Source organism: Meles meles, chromosome 3 (assembly GCF_922984935.1).
Source record: "Meles meles chromosome 3, mMelMel3.1 paternal haplotype, whole genome shotgun sequence".
Taxonomy (NCBI): domain Eukaryota; kingdom Metazoa; phylum Chordata; class Mammalia; order Carnivora; family Mustelidae; genus Meles; species Meles meles.
In genome coordinates this window covers 119,088,467-119,110,565 of record NC_060068.1, presented here as the reverse complement: position 1 = coordinate 119,110,565, position 22,099 = coordinate 119,088,467, and the positions used below count along the sequence as shown (strand labels likewise).

Below are 22,099 nucleotides of genomic sequence, written 5' to 3'. Positions count from 1 at the left end.
GGGTCCTGGGATCGAACCCCACGTCAGGCTCCCTGCTTGACGGGAGGCCTGCTTTACCCTCTCCCACTCCCTCTGCATGTGTTCCCTCTCTCGCTGTGTCTCTGTCAAAAAAAAAAAAAAAAAAGGGGGCGCCTGGGTGGCTCAGCGGGTTAAAGCCTCTGCCTTTGGCTCAGGTCATGATCCCAGGGTCCTGGGATCGAGCCCCGCATCGGGCTCTCTGCTTGGCTGGGAGCCTGCTTCCTCCTCTCTCTCTCTGCCTGCCTCTCTGCCTACTTGTAATCTCTATCTGTCAAAAAAATAAATCTTAAAAAAAAAAAAAAGACATAGGGTCTTTACAGTGGTAATTAAGTTAGAATGAGGTCATTAAGGTAGGCCTTAATCCATTCTGGCTGGTTTCCTTATAAAAAGGGGAAATTTAGACATAAAGATAGACTGCATAGATGATATGAAGATCAACTCAGGATTGTAGAGATGCACCTACGAGTCAAAGAATGCCCGAGGCTGCCAGAAGCTAGGAGAGAAGCCTGTACAACAGATCCTTCCCTAGTGCCTTCAGATGGACTGTGGCCCTGCTGACACTTTGATTTTGGACTTCAGACCTCCAGAATAGTGAGACAATAAATTTCTGTTGTTCTGTGCCAGACACTGTGGTACTTTGTTATGGCAGCTCTAATAAAATAAAGACAGTTGGCAGTTACTCAAATCTTTTTAAACATTGTACAGGTCACAGTGACTTAAACACAGCCTGTTTAACCTCAGTAGAGGTTGCTGAAGAAGGTATGGTCACTGAGTATTTATCCCAAATCTATAAGGGGGGACAGCTATCTGAAGGAAGGAAAGCAAAGAGCCTTCCACATCCAGAGGGTACTGGCCAGACCCAAGGAAAGGAGTTTGGCAGCAGCAACCTTCACCAGCCTTGACCCAGGCTTAGACGGAGCCACCACACGGAACCTCTGGTCTTGCCTCTTTCCTCCCACTTAAACCTTCTTACTCTCTGGGAGCCTTGGTATCCATGGCTATGTGATGACGACAATAGAGTCCCTACCTCACAGGCTTATTCAAAGATCAGAAAGGATCAAGTTTGCAAAAGCATTCCACTAGAGGTTGTCTTTCTTCCTGGAGAGGGAGGCAACAGACATACACAAGTTGGGACACCTACTTCCAGCTGGGACGGTTTCCAGGAGGCTAGCTTCACCGTCTCTCAAGGCCATGAAGCTGGGAAAAATTCTAAGCACAAACAGCCCTGACACCAGTTATGGCTTCCAGAGAAATGAGAATGATAATAAATAAGTGTAAAAAGAGTTAACAACACACCCTTTAAGCCAAGAAAAAAAAAAAAATACATCAGGAGGGACAGTCACAATTTTGTGGACTGAGAGGAGGTGTGAGGGGCTGGGCCACAGGGCCAGGAGGGAATGGGGTGAGAGTGGGGAGGGTTCCCCTTCCCAGCCCTGGGAGATGGGGAGGAACAGATAGGCTGTATGTAGCAGCTGCTGGAGGCGCTGTCCCCCAACCCTGGCCGAAGCAGCTGCTCCTCCTGTGCCCAGGCCCAGCCCATGCTTTGTGGCCATGCTTGTGACAGGCACCTAGCGGGACAGCGGTGTCTGCTTCAGGGACATGAGCACCGAGCGCAGGCGGGACACATCTTTGCATTGCTTGCTGCTCTTGGGGTTGAAGTCACAGAGCTGAGCCACCTTCTCCCACTCTGTGCCTGGTGTCTCCTCCTTGGATTCCTTCACGAAAGCCTCCTCAGATGCCCTGTAGGAAGAGACAGGACAGAGGTTTCATTGCTGTCTGCCTTTCCCCTGAATCAGTGATGTTCTGCTCCCACTGAGGAAGGCTGCTTTGCCTGGCCTACTCTGAGGTAGTCTATCCAGAGTTCTTAGCCCTGTGCCCTGTGACCTCAGGCCCCCAGGAACAGCCCTGGCATCAGAGGAAGCCTACTCTGGTTCTGCCTCAGGGCCTTTGCACTTGCTGTCACCTCTCCATGGAATGCTTTCCGCCAGACCTGCTCATAGCTTGTCACTTCTTTTCATTCAAGTCTGAGTGCAGGCCTCACCTTCTCAGAATGATCTTCCCTTGCCAGCCTAGCTACGGTAGCCTCTTCACTCTCCCCTACCCCTGCCCAGCCTAGCACTCTGTTCATTACCTCTCCAGCCAGAGTTCCCAACCTGGGGATCCCAACACCTAAAGACCCTTGGAGGAACTAACGCAGTACCTAGCTATTTTAAACATTTCCAAAAACTTAGCAGAGGTAGGACATTAACTAACCACCTTACTAACTGAAGTACCTGATTCAGCATTGCCTTGTGGACCCTGTAAGTGTTCTCCGGAAAAGGGTTGTGGTCAAATACACATGGAAAATTCAGTTAAAGAGGATCTTCAAAGCAAAACTTCCAAAGCCTCTAATGTGCCAGGGTGCACCCCGAGCCTCCCAGGCAGACTGTAAGATGCAGACAGAATCCACCACATTCCAAGTATATTTGACTATAGCACTCTTTTTAGCCCGGAATGACTCATCTCCGTGGAGCCACAGCCTGGGGAATGCTCCATGGAAGTATCTGCTTTTGGTTGGAATAAGGTTAGGCTGAAAACTGGGGGTTTCTTCATCAGTAGTTCTGGTGGACAGTTATAAAAGCCACTGATTAAGGAACAATGGAGAAATAGAATGTAGAGTGCAAACCCAAATGCGGGACTCATTAAGAGGAAAACAATTAAAATATCTTCCATGAAGAGGGCTGGGTCTGTGTCCTCTTTGGCCAGCAAGGGTCCCTGGAAAGCCCCATTCTCCTTATGGCCCCTTCTGTGTATCAAGCAGGATCAGCTCTGCCATATGCCAGGCAGGGAGCTCTCCCAGTGATCCCCACAGGCTGTGCCAAGGATGAGCTGGCCCTGGGGGTGGGGGTGTGTGACCTGGCCACCGCCTGCTGATCTTCCTTTCTCTCTGCGTCCTCATTTCCTGACCTGTAGAGAGAGGAGCAGAGCTTCTGCCTTGCTGATCTGTCTCACCAGCCTGAGAATCTCACAGAGTGGCAAGGTGTGTGCAGGCTTGGGAAAGAGTAAAGCACTGTGTGGAGCTGGATGACCGGTGGGATGAAGGGTGCTGTCTTAGGAGCCATCCCTGCTAGATCAGTAGGAGACTGTCCTCTAACCTGCTTGTTCAGTGTGATGCATGGACCAGTGGTATTGGCCTCACCACGGAGCTCATTAGAAATGCAGACTCAAGGCCTCACCTCAGCCCTACTGAATCCCAATCTCCTTTGAATAAGGTCCCCCTGTGATTTTAGGGGACAGAAAAGTCTGAGAAGCACTGGTCCAGGCTCTTCCCCTCTACAGGACCCCCCAGGTGGTATTTCCTCAAGTGCAGCGAGAGCACTGAATCCCCCATATAGCGTATTCCCCAGCTCCGATATTCCGGTCACCCTGACTCTTCCGTCAGAAGCCTCCCGTAGATCTTGACTGCCTTCAGGATCGAGCCCCAGCTGGCCCACCTCGCCCAACAGGCATTTTGCAACTAGCCCCAAGCTGACCTGTCCTCAGTCCCGGCCATCCCCATGGCCCCACGCCCCACTCAGAGAGGCTGTCCCTGCCCTCTTTCCACCATCACCACCAAGCTCATCCCTTCTCACACTGTAAGGTCCAGCTGAAGGGCCTGCCTCTCTGAAGCCTGCCCTGGCTCCCCCCGCAGGCCTCAGTGTGTCCTTCCACACGGCCCTTAGGACAATGCTGTCCTGACCATGAGCGACTTGTGGGGACAGGGCATGTCTTATTCCTGTTCCAACACAGACTGGCATTGGGCAAGTCCCACTAAGTACTGGACAGATGGGACAGTGGACAGAAGGAAGGAACACGAGGCTGTTTCTCTGGTGGGCCCTGTGCCCTGCGAGAGAAATGCCAGCCTAGACAGCATCAGAGGCCTGCTGAGGGTGACCCCAGAGTGAGGGACACCAAATACTTGGCACATGCACCCGTGGCGGGCATCACTCATTCATCCCTGCTTTTCCTTCCCCTTCACCATCCCAACGTACCCTCAGGCTGTCAACCACCCATCAACGGGGGCCCCATCTGCCATCTCAGATCCAGATTAGGCATAGTCTTGGCTAGCCCCCAAAACAGGAACAGGAGAGAGGGGCCCACCATGGTCTAGGCAGGGTCTGGTCACCAAATTTGGCCTGAGGCTTTGAGGAGGAGCAGTGCATTGGGGGCAGGAGTAGAATACGGGGGTTATTTGGGGGAGCCTCTCTTCTTTATGCCTCTGGCACTCGATATTTTGTTCAACAAAAGACTCCTTCAACCCCACCTCCCAACCCTAAGAGGCATCTCAGAAGGACGGATCTGGGCTGTTTGCCATTTGCCCCTCCCACCTGAGATAGCCAGTGCATTCTTTTTCTTTGCTCTGCTTTGATTCAGCAAAGCTGACTTCAGACGGAATAGATCCTCAATAAACACTTGCTGCAGCGACAGGGGTGAAGGTGGGTGCCTGTACTACCTCCTGCTCTGATCTTTGCCCCATCCCCGCCCCCTGCTCCCCGCCTGGCCACACTCATTTATACCCCACGAGTAGGACACTCAAAGCATACACAGGGGCCCCTGCCCTCTCCCACTCCCCCTGACAGAGGAGCAAAGAAGACACGTACACATAGCCGATGATATCAGCATCTGGCTGCTGGTAGAATGCTTTGTCAGCGATCCTTGAGGGGAAAGGGTTAGGTGGGGGAAGACAGATGGCAGTCAGACAGGCAGAGGGTTAAAGAGAAAGGAGACAGCATTAGTATTTCCAGTTGGAGAGCGTTAGGAAGCATAGTCCTGTGAGTCTCAGCAGTCATCCATGACCCGGAAAGGAGAGCACGGATTCTGGGCCAGCTTGAACACCTTTTCTAAAACTGCCCTGATCATGTTACTTCTCCTGTTCACAAGCCTTCCAAGGCTCCAACCCCCATCTGTCCAATACCATTATTGGAGGCCCTCCCCATGGGACTCCTCATTGCTGCCTTTTCTCCTACCACTCCCCAGTGCCCAAGACAACAGCTTTTCACATTATGCTGGTCCCTGGTCTAGAACACCCTCGTCCAAGACTGCCCTAATGAACTTCCAGTCATCCTTCAAAGCTCAGGTCCTAGACACAGAGGTCCCTCCCCCACCCACACCCCCTGCTTCCATAGCCTTCCTGTAGAAAGTCCTACTGGCGAGTTCACGTGCACGTGTGTGCTTCTCTCCTCTGAGCTCTTTAAGGATACAGACTACATCCTTCCCCAATCAGTCTCCCCGGTCCCAACCCAGAGCCTGGCCCACAGCTTCCCAGGGCCAGCCTTGCCTTCCCAGGCCAGCCAACTACCTCGAAGGACACAGTTCCAAAGGCAAAGCAGCTGGCCAGGGTTTCAGAAGTGGTCTGAGACCATTTCCCTGAAATTGCTCTCTGGTGGGCATCCACTGTCTTTGCCTGCCCAGCATCCAGCCCCTTCCTCCCAGGAAGGGCAACCTCATTGCCTTTGGCAGGATCAGGCTGGCCCCACTTCAGCCCCTGGGGTTTGGGTGAGACTGACCCCATGCACAACCCAGGAAATGGCACCATTGCCCAGGCTGGATCCATTAGAGAGTCCCTCGCCCGGTATGTCTCAGGGATGGGCACAAGACCCACACCAAACCAGTGAGGGTCAGGTCGAGGATTCCAGTGGAACCATTGGGAGCAAGACGCTATTTTCACAGAGTTTGCCAAAAGAGTATAGCAGAAGCCTGGAGCTGATGGTGGCCATCTGTCCCCCCCAGCCCCCTGTTCTATTCCAGATAAGAGAGGAAAGCAGCGTTGAGAGACAGTAAAAGTGAGTGCCAGTTGACATCGTCTGAGCCCCCAAGTCTAGTCCTGCAGGCCCATCCCTGGCCTTTTCGGGTCATACAGGCCACCAACTTCCTTTTATTCTTTAGCCTCTCTGGGTTGAAGTGTTGCCACTTCTACAAGCAGTAAAATCCTGTGCCGGGGTTGGTTCTTCCCTCCCGGCCAGGCCTGTGCTTTCTGTGACACTAACTGTGGGGCCCCGGGCAGCCTGGCTCCCATGCCGGGGTCCTGAGACCTCTTCTGCTGACCGCAGAACTTGCTTCTCTCTGTCATGCTGAGATGACAGCTCAACAGTGTCCCGCCTCTGGAGGGCTCTGAACTCCACAGGCAACTGAGGAAGCAACCCTTAGGGGTTCAGCTTCTCTTACCTCTATGTTTTTTTTGTTTTTTTTTTTTAATATTTTATTTATTTATTTGACAGAGAGAGAGGTCACAAGTAGGCAGAGAGGCAGGGAGAAACAGGCTCCCCACTGAGCAGAGAGCCTGATGCGGGGCTCGATCCCAAGACCCTGAGATCATGACCTGAGCTGAAGGCAGAGCCTTAAACCACTGAGCCACCCAGGCGCCCCTCTTGCCTCTATGTTCTTGCCCCCAAATCACCCATCCACAAGACAGTCCCCATTCCATAACTTCCCTTACTGTCCACATGGCCTCATGTCTTCATAGTCCCCTCGTGTCCCCACAGCGCCTCTCATGTCCCCATAGCGCCTCTCACCGGTTGTTGATCTTGTTCTTCTCGACTTGTTCACTCTGACGCTGGTTCCACTCCTCCAGGTCCTTCTTGGCTTTCTCCCGCCACTCCTGTTCTGTCACCTTGGAGGCAGCATCTGTGACCCCAACAGGAGAGTAAGTGGCAGCTTTCCAGAGGAATGTGAGGGCCCAGCTGTCCTGGCTAGTCCTCCCCTCAGCCCCTGGCAGGCAGCCTCAGGGCCCATGCTCACCCAATACCCATATTAAGGCAGTGTGAGCAGGGGGCCAGGGGGGTGACCCTGTACCCTAAGGCTGCCCCAGTCCCACATGTCCCAAACAGCCAACCCAGCTGGGAGCCACTCCCAGCCTCAGGCCTGCCCTTACCCAGCTCCTGCAGCCGTTTCCTCTGCTCCTCTCTCCACTTGCGGATGCTCTCGGGTTCCTGAGTCAGTCTGTCAGCCTGGGCAATCGCCGCATAGCCATCTGCTGGACCGTTGGCCTCCTAGGGCACAAACACACAGCAGCGTGCACAGCCTGTGCACCCGCCCTCTTGCCACTGCTGCCTGAGCACTGGATACCCCCAACGTGTGGCTGCCTCAGCCGGCTCCAACAGCCTCCCACCTGCTACCTCCTGGGACCGTACCCCACCTTTCTATTTGCTGTGCCCTTTGCCAACAACGCTCCCCCATGGAGGACCTGGGCGAGTGACAGGGCCTCTGTGTGCCTCACCTGGTCAGGAAGCAGGCTCCAGGCTCGGTAAGAGCAGCCACCCCTTCACGCTGATAGGAGGAGGCAAGGAATTTGAATATATAAAGAACCTTGTACACTTCTTGGCACACAGTGAGTCCCTCGTGTTACTGTTCTTAAAGTCTCTGTTGCTGTCTTATTAACCCGCTAACACTTACACAGTCTGAAATGACCTCACTTTATGTTTGCTGGTCCACTGTCTACCTTCATGACAGCAGGGTCCTTGTCTAGCCTGCTCATCGCCATGTCCCCTTTGTTCAGCCTGGCACACAGAAGACACTCAATGAACATCTGCTAGGTGAGTGAGCAGCCCTGGGACAGGCAGGATGGCCACGGCTGAGACTGCAGGCAGACGGTCTGGGTCCACATCCCACCTCCACAGCTGACTAGATGCCCGTATACCAGGGACAAGTTGCTCCACCTTGCTGAGCCTCAGTCTTCTCATCCCCAAATGAGAATAATAATAAAACCACCTCTAAGAGCTGTTCTGAGGGTTCAACAGGACCGTCTTTGTAGGACATCTAGAAGCGGGCCTGGTGTGGAGTGATGGCTCCGTGAGTGGTAGCTAGAATTATTATCATTATTCATTCTCATCTTCAAGGGGAGGAAACTGAGGCCAGGAGTGATGGCATGATGTCGTGGCCCGTGTCCAGGTCTCTGACTCCCAGGCCAGGGCTCTGCCCACTTCCCTGGGCTGCCCTGCCAGAGCTAGGCACTACCAAGTTCTGGGGACTAAGAGCTCAACCCAGCAAGGCTGTGACTCCCCTCTGGTCTTGCAAAGCCATGGGCCCTTCCCAGTTCAGCCCCATCTCCTGCCACCCCACCCTCCCGACACTCCGCCCCTACACATTCCAGTCTGCACACACCCTACACACTCCTGCAGCCCCAAGCCTCTGGCTCCTCCTGCTTTAGCTGCAATTGTTGCCCTCCCCTCCCTTTTGCAGCTGATGAAATCTTCTACCGTCTAGAGTTGCCAGCTCTAGGATATCCACCCCCCCTCGGCAGATTTCACACTCCTTCTTCTCTGTGCTTCTGTTACAGCCTTCACGCTCTGCTCGAGTCTCCCTGCTGGACCAGGAGCTCCTGGTGGGCAGAGCAGGGCCTCATTTATAGTCTCTGAACCCCTGCCCCATCCTTTCACCACTCCCTGTGCTCCTCCTTCAATACCTCATCAAAACTGTCAGCAACAGGGACCGAGGGCTGGCTCGGTGGGTTAAGCATCTGCCTTCGGCTTAGGTCAGCATCCTAGGGGCCTCGGATCGAGCCCGCATCAGGCTCCCTGCTGAAAGGGGAGTCTGCTTCTCCCTCTCCCTTTCACTTTGCCCCCTCCCCCCAACTTGTGCTCTCTCACAAATGAATAAAAAAAAAAAAAATCTTAAAAAAAAAGTCAGGAACATTGGTGTTTAATATCCTCTCCCCACAAGACAGTGTCTGGTGCCGCCCTCCGCCCAGGGATGCTCCCCACTGTCCTTGGCACACACCAGTGCTCAGTAAGCAGTAGCTTCATAGATGCATACCCCTGGAGCCAGATGTGCTGGGTAAATGCCTGTCCAAAGGAGTGTGGGCAGCCCGGTGAAGGAGCACACAGCGGGAATGGGAGGATTGCTGTCTCCAGCTGTCTCCGGGCAGAGGGAAGGATGGGCCCAGGGCAGGGCGGGTAGCCTGGCACGTCTCTGGGGTCAGGCCCACCCCTGGGTGGGAGGGTTGGAGCACCGCCCTATTCTTTCTGGCACAGCACTACACTTCAATTCAGACAGTCTCTCACCACACCCAAGGGGCCCTTCCAAGGCTCTAATCGGGAGAACCCAAGTTGGTCACTGACTATGAGGGTGCCCCACCCTGCTCCCTTCCGGGAACAACCCTGTCCTGAGGCCAGGCCACCGGGGGGGGGGGGGGGGGGGGGGGGGGGAGGGGGCGCATCCTATAGGATGTCCCATCTGCAGACAACGGCAGTTACTTCTGTGTATATGTGTTTATTAAGGGGCTATGTTTCATGTTCTTCGTGGCACTTCTGACTATCTGAAATGACTTGTTTACATGTTTACTCTCTGTCTCCACTGACCTCCCCCGACCAGCCACAAGTAAGGAGCCCCATAAGGACTGAGACCACCTGTCTTTGTATAGTATCTAGAACAGGGAAGGAATGGCTGTAGGAGGATCTCTAGAACATTTCTTGAATGAATTAGCATCTGCTCAGGCTTGGGCCATGGATGAACGAGACCACCTGTCCCCGGGGAGTCTGGCAGGAAATGTCTCTCACAAGCGAGGACCATGGCTAGGGTACATGCTATAAAACAAGCCAGCTAAAGACCGGGCACAAGGTCATTCTAGTCTGGGGCAGAGTAGGGCGGGAAGACACCAGGAAAGACCAGACTGGAAGCCTAAGGACCCGGGGGGCCTGTTTCTTTGGGAAACTCTTTTTTTTTTTAATTAAAGATTTTATTTATTTATTGGACAGATAGAGATCACAAGTAGGCAGAGAGGCAGGCAGAGAGAGAGAGGAAGGGAAGCAGGCTCCCTGCTGAGCAGAGAGAGCTCCATGCAGGGCTCAATCCCAGGACCCCGGGGATCATGACCTGAGCCGAAAGCAGAGGTTTAACCCACTGAGCCACCCAGGCACCCCGTGGGAAACTCTTGAGTACAGCGATGTTTCCAGGTGTGGGAGGGAAAGGGGTGGGGTATGTGGGCTGGAGAAGGGTCTCTTTGGCGGGAGTTTGGTCACACTGGTATCCTTCCGGCCCACCATCCCTATAAAGCTTACCCTAAAATTAAGATGCCCAGGTTATAGTGCTTTAAAACTTGCAGAGAAATCACAATTAAACAGTTCTCTTTGATCTTTACAACCCTGCATGATGGGTTTTATCATCAGTGTTTTATAGGTAAAGTCTAGCTCCAGAGTCCCAAGGTCACCGGCCTGGGAACTGGCAACACTGAGACTCCAACTGAATTCCAGGATGTGAAACATACTGGCCACATAGCAGCAGGGACCAAAGTCACTTCTGTGTCGTGTGGTTTGTGACACACTCTCTGGCTCCCTGATAAGTCTACTTCCCCAAGATCAGAGAGGGTGCCTGCTCCTCCAAGTGTCCCCTGCCGCATCCCCCATGTCTCACACCCACACACTACCACCCCTCAGCTCACTGAGAAGCATGGCCAGGAACTTAGAAGAAGCTTCCCTGGGTGGCAGAGCACCTTTCCCAGCAGCCAGTGGGGGACAGCAGGGCAGGGCCTCTAATCCCCTTTTGACAAGTGAGAAATCAACTCAGAGGGCAGTCTGAGAGTAGCCCTTCTGGTTGGGAAGAGCCAGAAACTGAAGCCCGGGCCTTCTGGTTCACTCCAGACTCTTCTGCCACAGCCCACCACAGCACCCCAGCCTGGGTGTGGGGGCAGCCTCAAGGAGCCACTTGGACCCCCATGGGTGCTTCTCCTGGGCCCTGGAGCAGCACATCCAAGGGCACCACCCATCCCCGAGCACTGCTCAGTGTAGTTTCAAGCACACGGTACCCAGAGGCAGCCATGCCCAAGGCCCAGGGTGTGAAGCTTGGCCAAGCTAGATGGGCCTCCCCTACCTGCACATCGGCAGCAGGGCCCACTAAGAGGCTCTGCATGGTAGCTGTGCCCCGCGAGGCCGGTAGGGGTGAGGGGTCCTCCGCTCGCATCACATAAGCCCCAAGGCTTTGGCCTCTCTGGGATCCCCCAGCACTCCACTGGCCCCAGGCCAGGTCCACAGAGAGTGCCTGTGACCCTCTGTACCTTTGCGCGTGCTTTCCTACCAGCCAAGAACACCCATGTGCCCCTGGGCATCCTGGAAACCCACTTCCAGCAGCCTCTCCCGGTGGCACACGCTGAGTGAGTGAGTGCGGCACCTGGAGCAGGATCCCAGTTCAAGTCCCAGCTCTGCCCTGCTGCGGAACGACAGCGAGCTATGAAAGCTCCCTGGGCATCCTCCTCTTGGTCTGTGAGATGGGGGTAAAGACGGAATCTCCATCATGGGGGTGCTGGGAGGATGAAATGAGCGCATCCGCGGAGAGCTCCTGGGTGATGCCTGACACATTGTTAAGAACTCAGACGCCTAGCTCCTGATACCACCCCTGCATCCGAGCCCTTACCTTCCTGCACTACTATCAGTTCTGTCCAGGGCTCTGTCCTCTGTCAGAAGCCAGCTCTTTGAGGACAATGGGGGATTTGCCTACATCCACCGAGCACAGTGCGCGGCACTCACGTCTTGGGAGCTGACGAAATGAAGGGGCCCAGCGGCTGTCTGTAAAGCCCACCACAAGCAGCATCAGAGGGTCTGGGCTTTAGGTCCCCTCCTGCCACTCAGTGGATGGGTGACCTCTGAGAAGTCCTTTCCCTGGGCTCCTGTGTCTCATCGCCTATTAAATGGGAGTGAGAAGTGGGGTCGGCTGTTAAGCTGCAGAGGACGGGCTCCTTCGAGCCCGGGGAGGGCTCGCGGGGCTGTGCGGCTCACCGTTTGCCCAGTAAACCCCCCCCCCCCCAGCAGGCCCGGCCACCCCGCTGGGCGGAGTTGCAGCCGGGCTAGGAAGAGCACAGCAGCACAGCCGTGTGGGTGGTGCACGGAGTCCTGAGAAGCGGTTTGCTGGCTCCTCTTCTTTGGCCCCGCTGGACTCATTTTCCTGCCCCAGCCCCTGCCAGTGAGCACTGAGGTCAGGGGCCACAGCAGGGCTCCTCTTGAATCACTCAGTGCCCCAGAGAGGAAAGCTGGTCAGCTACAGTCTGGCAGCCCAGGCGGGCTCCCCAGGGGCTGCAGGAATGCTCTGAGCACTGCGCCCCCTCTCCCCTCAGTCCCCAAGCTCAACAGGGAAGGGGGCAGGAATGGTTGGGACCAAAAGGCTACAGTCAGGCCAGGCTTATCTTGCTCCAATTCCCTAGCACCCCCCCTCCTGGGGGACCCCTCTGCTGGACACAACCATGAGAGCCTCCGTGGGGCAGGCTGGCGGCTCCAGAGACAGCCAGGAGGATGAGGCATATCCGTCTTTGGGATTGTCCAGCTAAAGCTAAGCTGCGCTGTTGATTCCCCTAAGTAGCTCAGAGGGGGATGATGGCAATGCGTGGGGGGAGAGAGAGTTTGTGCAGGGGGAGGGAGGCCTGCAGGGGCTTTCTATCCCTGTCCCTGGCAATGCCAGATGGGACTGGAATAGGTGTAGGCAGACTTACCCTTACAACTCGAGGACCAGGGTTATAGCTGAACCCCCTTGCGGCCCAGAGGTTGCCAGGATAGAATAAGAAATGTAGCAAGAAAGCTCTGCCCAAGACCCTTGAAAGTGCTGGCATGTCCACGCAAGGCTTCCCCCCACCCACCTCTGGCAGCACAAACCAGACCCTGGTCTACAGTCAATCCTACAAAAGTCTGCAGGGACTTTCTATGAAAGATCCAGCTGCTGTGGCTGGCCAGTTCCAGCCAAGGGGTGGGACAGAGGGCACCAGATCAGGGGCAGGAGATCTAAGAGAACTTGAGCTTGATCACTAAGTTCCCGAGTGACTCACCTCATTCTTGACCCCTCCCCTGCCTGTAAGGATTCTAGGATGGCATGGAGTGGAATGATTTGCAAATAAACACACGTGGGTTATGAGTAGCAGTGAGAATAAGAGTTCCCACTGACACTGGAAAGGAGGCACGGGGTTCCCTGTATCTACCAAATACAAAATGAGGCTGGCGGCGGGGGAGGGGGGGTCAGGGTCGAAGAAGCCTCAAGATCCTTAGCTACAGAAAGGGGAAACTAGGTTGATCACAGTGTTCTAGATATTTCTGCAGTTCTAAGTGTACCTCCAGGTCCAGGTCCACTTTAGGATATAGACCTTCTGGGTCAAGTGAAGTCCTTCTGAGTGTGCCCAGGATAGGGGCTGCCCAGGTCTCCATGATCTACCGGACTGTAGAGAAGTAAACACTGCTTACCGGGTGCTCTCAGGCCCAAGGAGACACAAAGCCCCCGAAGTCTTGGAGACTGACTTTTCTAGCTTGCTGATAGTTGAGTAATTTTCCAGAAACGGGACTTGGCTAGGTTCCCCGTGTAAGGTACCAGCCTAGCCCTCTTACATAAGAAAGTATTGTTTATTCCCCACTGAGGACTTGGGAGGCCAGCTCCTCGATGGGGTGGGGCTCGGGAGATCCTGAAGCTGCAGCCCCAGGCGTCAAGGGTCTTCTGCCCAGTCCAGTGGGAAGTAAGTCTCATCCAGTGAAGACTTCATGCTGCCCAAGCATGGGGGAGGGGGAGACTGTTTTGTCTGCAGGATCCTAGGATGCCATCTGTGGTCCAAGGTCTCCCAGTGTAAGGACTCTTAAATCCATTTGTGTAGGAATGTGGGGAAGGAGGAGGTGGGTACAGATAGAAGTAATTTTTTTTTTTTTTTTTTTTTTTTTTTTTTTTGCAGAGAGTGAGGTCTTTGTGCCTCTTCTCTCTTTTTTTTTTAAAGATTTTATTTATTTATTTGACAGACAGAGATCACAAGTAGAGAGAGAGGCAGGCAGAGAGAGAGAGAGAGAGAGGAGGAAGCAGGCTCCCTGCCAAGCAGAGAGCCCGATGCGGGACTCGATCCCAGGACCCTGAGATCATGACCTGAGCCGAAGGCAGCAGCTTAAACCACTGAGCCACCCAGGCGCCCCCAGATAGAAGTAATTTAACTAGAAACAGCCTTACTAGGAGTTGTGTGTGTTGGGGTGGGGGGGTAGTATAAGATCATTATGAGGAATTTTAAAACAATCCAGTGAAAGTAAAAGCCTTTTCCTTTTCTTATCTCACCCCTCCCCACCCCAACCTGGGGGCTAACCACTCTTAACCATTGTTAACAGCTGGGGCACATCCTTTCAGAGATTTTGCGCAAACATTTTTCTAAAATAAAAAACTGGCCCAATAAAAAATAAAAATGGGATGCCTGGGTGGCTCAGTTGGTTAAGCCGCTGCCTTCGGCTCAGGTCATGATCCCAGGGTTCTGGGATCGAGTCCCACATCAGGCTCCTTGCTCAGCGGGGAGCCTGCTTCTCTCTCTGCCTCTGCCTGCCACTCTGCCTGCTTGTGCTCGCTCTCTCTCTCTCTCTCTCTGACAAATCAATAAATAAATCTTAAAAAAATAAAAATAAAATAAAAGTAAAAAACTGTGTAAGTTATTCTGCAAGGGACTTTTCCACTTGCTATATCGTGGGCATCTTTTCACGTCAATACTGAAAGCTCTGATTGCTCTTTTGAATAATAGTGCGGTTTTCCAATTTATCGGCCCAGGCCCTTGACACTGGATACTTAAGTCATTGCAGTTTGTCTGGTTTTGGGTTGTTGTTTTTTTTTTTTTACCTTTTTATTTGGATACAGTTCACATACAATGTTACATTAATTGCATGAGGGACATAGTGACTCAACTTCTGTGTATGTCATGCTATGCTCACCACATAGTCTGTCTGCTATTGTAAATAATCCCACAAAAATCTGGGAGTCCTTGGCTAATTCTTTCCCTAGGGAAGATTCTAAGTGGAATCTCTGGATCAAAAGCCTGCCCACTTAAAATGCTCGGACATGGCCACTCAGTTCTGCTTCCCACCAGTGGCATGCATGCCACTCTGGGCCACTTTCTCTCTCCCTGCGAGACATCACCATGGGCAACCTGAGACCACACGCCATCAGTCCCAGTCTATAGTGGTCCTTATTCTTTGTGCCTTTCCCCTACATAACAGGAGAGGGAGGAAGAAAGGAAGGAATGAAGGGAGGAAGGAAGGAAGGAAGAAAGGAAGGAAGGAAAAGAAAGAGAGAAAGGGAGAGAGAAGGAAGGAAGGAAGGAAGAAGAGAGAGAAAGAAGAGAAAAGAAAAGAAAAGAAAACATGTCAAAACCCTTGCCTATGTTCCCATTCCAATGCAGAACAGAATAACCTGGAGCCCTAATACTACCAGTGATGGGGCCATAAGTTAGCAAGTCCCAGCTGTCAGTCCCTACCACTGCTACGGCAGGATCTTGCTTACCTGAAACACGTCTCCATTGACTGTGGTCCCCAAGTCCTCAGAACCAGCTGGAAAGAGAACAAAGAAATGGCATTACTCATTGTGCAGTTTAAAGCAAACACAGACGGTCCTACGTTAGTGCCCCAGCCAACCTCCGTCTATGTCCAGGCGTGTCATAACACCCGCTCCCCATGTAGACATACTGGATACATAAATAAGCTGGACTCAAGCCGTGACTGTTCACAAAGCCTTCTCACAGCCATTGTCACATGTGATTTTCACCACTACTCTGTGATGAAGTTATCTACCCATTTTACAGATACTGGAATTGAGGCTCAGAGAGGCTAGGTGATTCCCAACAGCCACCCAGCCAGTAACAGCCCCTCACCTACCTGAAAGTGATTCACGCTTGGCCATGGCTAGGAATGGCCTGACTGTGCGTGGAGCCTGGGCCCAGTGAGCCCGCAGAGGGCTGTCGGCTCAGGGCGGTGTCTGCGTGTGCTATGGAGAGGGGCCTAGCGCGCTGCTGCCTGTCCCTGCGGTGCCTCGAGCAATTGCTCCGCCTGGGAGAGCAGGAACGGCAGCCCCCACCAGGCAGCACCTGGCCTATTTTTCCTCCCTCTGCTCCTCCCAAAAGGATTTTCTTATGCCCTCAACAATAACTCCTCCCGGTCCCTTTTCCCTGACAGCTGATTAGTCACAAATTCCTGTGGCTTTTGCTGCAACAGTGACCCTCCAAGTTGCCCTCTGCTTTCTGTCCCCTGTCCAGTCAGTCTACCCTGCTAGTGGCAGACACCTAGAAGGCCAGACCTGGGTCCTTGCTCCTCACCACTGTCCTTTCCAGACGGGTACCCAGCGCCCGCTACTCAGTAAGAGCTCGGAAATGTATGTGTTAAACAAACATGGATAAATGCAGCAGAAAAAGAACGGACGGCGTTTATCCACTCACAGGCCTCCCTGACTCCATCTTCGCCCTCTCCCAGCCCTCTTTCAAACCAGCCACCAGCACTGATATTTTGTAAAGCGTACAGCTACCTATGTCACTGCAGCAAGCCGAAAAGAAACCCATTTCCCACGGACCACAGTGGCCTTTAGGGTCGGCTCCTGCCTTGGGGACCAGCAGGTACTTTCCCTCGGCCTGGAAGGCCTTCCTACCCACACCATGTGGGCTGTTCCCTCACTCCTTTCTGCCTCTGCTCAAACCTTGTCTCAGCAGAGGCCTCCCCAGACCCTCTGGGACACCTGCCGCTCTGGGACCCTCCCTCCCACCCTTGCAGTGTTTCTCTATAGTACTTACCACTGGCTGGTATGCTTCTTTGTGTAGGGGCTTACTATCTATCCTCCCCACTTGAATGGCCCCTCGTGAGGGGCAGGGACTTGGTTTCACCCAGTGCTAGTGCCCAGCATCGGAAACAGTGCCTGGCACATAGCTGGGCTCAATAAATACTTGTTGAATGAGTACACCAAACCTCAGACCATAGCACGTGAGAACCTCTACCCCTTGGCCCTGCCCATTTTCCTGCCTTGCTTCCCACAAGTCCCTCTCACCAGCTATCCTGGGGACGGCTCAGGGGTGCAGTCGGTTGGGCATTCAACTCTTGGTTTTGGCTGGGGTCATGATCATGGGGTCGTGAGATTGAGCACATCAAGCCCAACATCCCGCTCTGTGCTCAGGGCACAGTCTGCTTGAGACTCTCTCTCCCTCTGCCACTCCCTGCTAAGCGTTCATGTTCTCTCTCTTTAGTAAATAAATAAATCGTAAAAAAAAAAAACCAAAAAAAAACAAACTATTCTGGGGGGTGCCTGGGTGGCTCAGTTGGTTAAGTGCCTGCTTTCGGTTCAGGTCATGATCCCAGCATCCTAGGCTCGAGTCCCACATGGGGCTCCTCGCACAGCGGGGAGCCAGCTTCTCCCTCTGCCTGCTGCTCCCCCTGCTTGTGGTCTCTGGCTCTCTCTATCTCTCTGTCAAATACATAAATTTAAAAAACTCTTTAGCAACAACAACAACCTATTCTGGTTTTCTCCTTCCCCAAACACACCAGTCTGCTCCCCATGCATTTTGTTCTCCTTCTCTCTCAACACTCCAACGCTCTTTTGGAGTCAGTTATTTTTCAAGACCCACTTCACAAGTCATCTCCTCTGGGAAGCCCTCCATTACTTCCCCTGCTTCTCCAGGCCCTGAAGAAAGGCCTCACCTCTGGGATATCCCACAATATGGCACAGCATTTCCCCACCCTCTTAGGCAATTATCTGTGACCTCCCAAGGGTCATACACTCCCTATCAAGCCGGGTTCTGTATCCTATTCAGTTCCTAAGGGCTCCTGTGCAGAACAGGTGAGCAGGGCATGCTGGCTAAATGGACGATGACACCTCTTTGGGAGTCTACCGTGACCTGGAAGCCTGCCTAAGGCCTCTCAGAAACCGTGATGCCTCCCAGCAAAGAGCCACAGGAAGCGACATGAGCTTCCGACAGACGGACAAGCACCCCTTTTCCAGCCAGATAGGGCTGTGAGTAGGAGTTACACTGATTTCGGCCTGGGGACTGAAGGGAGGGATCCTTAATCTAATGGAAATTATCCCCGGTTGATAGAAATTTTCAAACAGTGATTGATTTTGACCAACTATGTCTCCTGTCATCCCTGCTCACTCAGCTGGGGTTACTCCTGCACAGGCGGCCTGGTCTCTGAGTCAGGGGGTGAAGGGGGGCACCATGGGATTTTTAGTGGCAACATCTGCAAAGGGGCTTCTTCTCCTGGGGCACCTCCTCAGGGCCTGAAATTATCAGTGTCCATTCACGATGATGTGCCAGGTGGGACGCCTGGCCTTCCTGACGTGCAAGCTGCCCCACCCCACCCCATTCTGACCGGACCAGTCTTGGGCCCCTGGTCCACAGTCTCGGTGTCTCCCCTGGTCTTCAGAAAGTCTCTCTGCCTCGGTTTCTCAGTCCTGTGGACATTCCTCTAGAGATGAAATCTCAGCCGCTTTGAGAATCCACACCTACCCACACATAGAGTCGAGTATCTGTTCCCACAGTGCTTTCTGATTATTGCACATTTACAATCACACGTCCACAGTCAGAGGCCTGCAGAACAGGACCGCGGCAGATACAAGTGCCACGGATAACCCCGTGGGCGTTGCTTCCCTCGGATTCCTGACCCCTTTTGGGAACAAGGGTAGACAGGGTCCAGAACATTCCTGGGAGCTTTCCCCAGCAGGGGAAACAGGCTTGCCAGGAACTGACTGGGCAAGTCAGAGGCAGAGCCAGGCTGGGGCCCAGAAATCTGGGTGTGAAAATGTAAACCTGCTAGGCCCTCCCCAAGGCTGATGAATGGAAACAAAGTGTCCATTGCTTTGACTGGCCCCAGATGCAGCTCCAGAGGAGAGATTCAATGCGGCTCAGGCTCTGATCTAGACCAGACATCTCTTCCCTGCACCCTGGTGTAGCAGGGAGCCCCATAGGGGGATACTTGGCACGGGAGCATCGTCTAGGAGAACAGACTCATCTGTGTTGATGGGCAGCAGCTCCGGAAGCCAGCTTCTCCCAGCTCCCAGCAGGCCAAGGCACTGTCTCTCCACCCCATCTGAGCTTCTGGCATTCACCACTGGTCAAGGAAGATTACTTGCTCAGCACCCTCAAGGCCTAGGTAGGTCAGATCAGTTCCATCCTGTCTGGCCACCTACTGAGCCACCATCTTGTAATACCTCCCTGACCCTGAACTTTGGCAGCTTCAGCAGGTATAGGTCTGGAAGACCTTCAGAGGGCCATGTCTCTGCTTCTCCCCCTACCCTCTGTGGTCTGGGGCCAATCCTGCCACAGAGGGAAACTCCCATCTAGGCTGTCACCCCCTGGAACCCCACTGTCCTGGGAGAGGCCACAACCTGCTCAAACTCCCAGATGCTTCTGACTGTGCTCAGCCTAAGCTCTACCTGCCCTTCTCTCTCAAGGGCTTCTGGTATCAGTCCTTCTCAGTGGGGCCTCCTCCAGGCCAAGCTAGACCAAGAAAGCTGGTGGTTTCACAAAGGCGGTACGGACTAGTGAATAATGACTAGAGGCCGGCGTTTCCTCTGAATTCCCTGGGATGTGTGCAGATCTGTGCTGACCACAGAAGCCCTCCACTTCTGGCTTGCTTGGGTAGCAAAAGCCACCCCTCCAGCCCATCACCTCCTAGGGTGACTGTTACAGTGTTTGAAAGAGTATGGGGCCCTGAGTTGGGAAGGCTAGGCTCAAGTCCCAGATCCGTCACTCATGGCTGTGTGGCTTTGAGTAAGACACTCAGGCTTTCTGGGCCTCCAGTTTCTTAGATGTTACAAAAAGCTTGTTACATTTCTTTTCTTTTTTTAAGATTTTATTTATGTATTTGACACAGAGAGAAAGAGAGAGAGAGCAGAAGCAGGGGGAGCAGCAGGCAGAGGGAGAGGGAGAAGCAGGCTCCCCACTGAGCAGTGAACCCAACACAGGGCTTGATCCCAGGACTCCGGGATTATGACTGAGCCAAAGGCAGATGCCTAACTGACTGAGCCACCCAGGTGCCCACACTTGTTACATGTCTTATATCAAGGGATATAAAGATACATCAAACTCCTCAAGCCACAGAAACTGTCATATTCATTTCTGTATCCCCAGGGGTCCTGGCACACAGTAGGCACTCAATAAAAGTTGAATAAATACAAATATGACTATAAGGAACCTAACTTATAAACTTTTTTTTTTTTAATATGTAAGCTATCACTCATTCCAACAGGCCCATAAACACCCACCAAAACGACAACATTAACAAGAAGCACAGGCTGTTTGGGGCGCACCCATGAAGGTATCTACTCTTTAACTAAATATTTTAAGAAACTGTCCTTTCAAGCCAGAACCAGAACAGGAAAATCCTTGATAAACATGCTATCACAGGGAGCAGGCCCTGAACACGGATCTAAAGCTAGCCACAGTAGCCCTGGACCACCTTTAGACAACCATTAATGGACAGTTAGAAACCCCAGGAGGGCAGGACAACATCTAACTGAGGTCATCTGTGCCCCTGCCCCCCGCCTTGGTCTCTAACCCAGAGCCAGGCATATGGAAGACAGTGTGGTCAAGAGGAGACTGAGTTTCCGGTCTGACAGAAACAGGTTAAATCCTCACTGCCCACTTACTAGTTGCTTCAGTAGTGTACCCTATGAGCCTCGGTTTTGCCTTCTCTGAAATGGGTTTAATAATGCATATGAAGTGACTAAATGTAAATAAAGTGCCTAGTCCAGCAGGATGCAGGTGGTCCCCCAAATTTGTGAGCTCTTGGAGCACCCAGTGTCCCCTGCTTTGCCAGCTGTAGGAAAGAGCTAAAACTGAGGGGCTGGGAGGTCTGTGGCTCTGCCCATACCCACAGGGCTTAGCTGGGGGCCTGGGACGACCAACAGGGCTTAGCTGGGGGCCTGGGACGACCAGACCGACGGGCGGCTGGGGAGGGACTCTAGAGCTGGACTGTGTTGTATTTCGGAGCCAGGCAGTGGTGGAACTGGCCCTGGGTTGAAATGTCATGACAAATTCCTATGCGCAGAGCCACGGGGTTCACAGCCCCAGGCAGGGCCTCAGATGAAGCTCTCCAAGAAGATTCCTCCCCATTTCCACCAGGTCCCTCTCAAACACACGCAGCCCCAGGCCTGCACCTGACCGGCCACACCAGGCCCTTTTCACTCCCCCGCGGGGCCCTGAGGCCGGGTCTGCGCCGCCAGGTACCCGGGTGCGAGCCCCAGGGCCCCCAGTTCCCAGGCCCCTGCACTGACTCACCCCCACTCGTGGGTCCGGGCTGCGCTAGGCCCCCATGGCTGCCGGCAGGTGCCCCGAAGCCCTCGTCATTCTCTATGCCCGCGATCTCACTCTCCTGCTGGGCCAGGAAGGCAGCCGCCGGGTCCTCCTCGGCCGCCTCGTGGGCCCCGCTCTCCGACGACGAGAAGAAGCCAAAGTCATCAGCCATTTTCCCCGCGTCTCTACTGAAGCGTCCTCCTGGCGCTCGGCTCTGCCCGGCGCGTGCCCCGCGCTGCGCCCGGCGGCCGCGACACTGTCACCCGAGCCGCCCGGGGAGCCGGCCTCGGCTGGGACGGGCTCGGCGCGGCGGCCCCACACTTCCTCTCGCCACCGGGCCCGGCTCGCCTGTCACTGCAGCTGCAGGCGGGAGGAGCCGGGACGGGAATGCGGTGATGTCACCGGCCAAGGGAGGGGGCCCGCAGCGCGGCCGGAGGTCGCCTCGCAGCGGCCACAGGAGGGCGGCAGCAGAACGGCGGCGCAGCCCGGGGGACCCGGAGGCCGGGGCAGCTCTTTGCCAGGACACCAGGATGAGACACAGCGCCCGCTGCGTCTAGGGGCAAGCTGGCCGGGCGAGGTGGCCGGGGCTCGACCAGCTCAGCCAGCCAGAGTTTGTATGAGCCGGCTGGGCCCCTACTGAGAGGCTGGGCCCCTTAAAACTCCCTTCAGTATGAACTGGCCTGAGAAAGACCAAATTTATTCACTGCGGGCAGGCGACCCCGGCCTGGGGAGCGTCGACGAGGGTGAGACGCTGCGGGATCTTGCTCCTGAGTCATTCTACAAGTTTCTTTGCCTAAGCTGGGCAAATGTTATGAATCCTATTATTGTGAGCCTCCCCTCTATAGGAGGTGGAGAAGGAGGCTTAGAGAGGTGACGCTGTGTCCTACCACCTCTTGCCTCCTTCCTGTAAGTCCAGGGCTGTCCCCTCTGGGCCTTGTTGCTAACGCACATTTCTTATGCATTTTTCTGCATTTAGGGTGGCTTCAGCTCAGACTGCCAGAGTTTGGATGACCTGGCTGGCCTCTACCCTAGAGGCTGCGTCCCTTAAATATCCCTAAAATATGAAACTGCTGGAGAAGGGCAGACCTAGTTTGT

The 22,099-nt window shown here is 53.9% G+C and overlaps 1 protein-coding gene across 2 annotated transcripts; it reads right to left on the bottom strand.

The window, feature by feature from the left end:
- Window positions 1-1,302: 1,302 nt before the first annotated feature.
- Window positions 1,303-21,338, bottom strand: CLTB (clathrin light chain B). 2 transcript variants are annotated; one of them, XM_046000433.1, is made up of 6 exons: window positions 20,990-21,338; window positions 15,238-15,284; window positions 6,908-7,025; window positions 6,549-6,660; window positions 4,638-4,691; window positions 1,303-1,758 (listed from the first exon to the last, which is right to left on the bottom strand). In XM_046000433.1, the coding sequence occupies exons 1-6, from the start codon at window positions 21,174-21,176 to the stop codon at window positions 1,587-1,589; spliced, it is 690 nt and encodes a 229-aa protein (XP_045856389.1). In that variant the 5' UTR covers window positions 21,177-21,338; the 3' UTR covers window positions 1,303-1,586. The 2 variants fall into 2 exon arrangements, with proteins under 2 accessions (XP_045856389.1, XP_045856391.1); XM_046000435.1 differs by lacking the exon at window positions 4,638-4,691 and having other exon boundaries at window positions 20,990-21,331.
- Window positions 21,339-22,099: the final 761 nt, after the last annotated feature.

What these genes read in the sequence shown, in the direction of transcription:
- CLTB (XM_046000433.1), bottom strand. Translation starts at nt 21,176, where the DNA reads ATGGCTGATGACTTTGGCTTCTTCTCGTCGTCGGAGAGCGGGGCCCAC. An exon ending in GCCCGGACCCACGAGTGGGG is followed by an intron (nt 15,285 to 20,989) that starts GTGAGTCAGTGC and finishes TTCTCTTTCCAG; the next exon opens with CTGGTTCTGAGGACTTGGGG. An exon ending in AAGAACAAGATCAACAACCG is followed by an intron (nt 4,692 to 6,548) that starts GTGAGAGGCGCT and finishes TTTCCCCTCAAG; the next exon opens with GATCGCTGACAAAGCATTCT.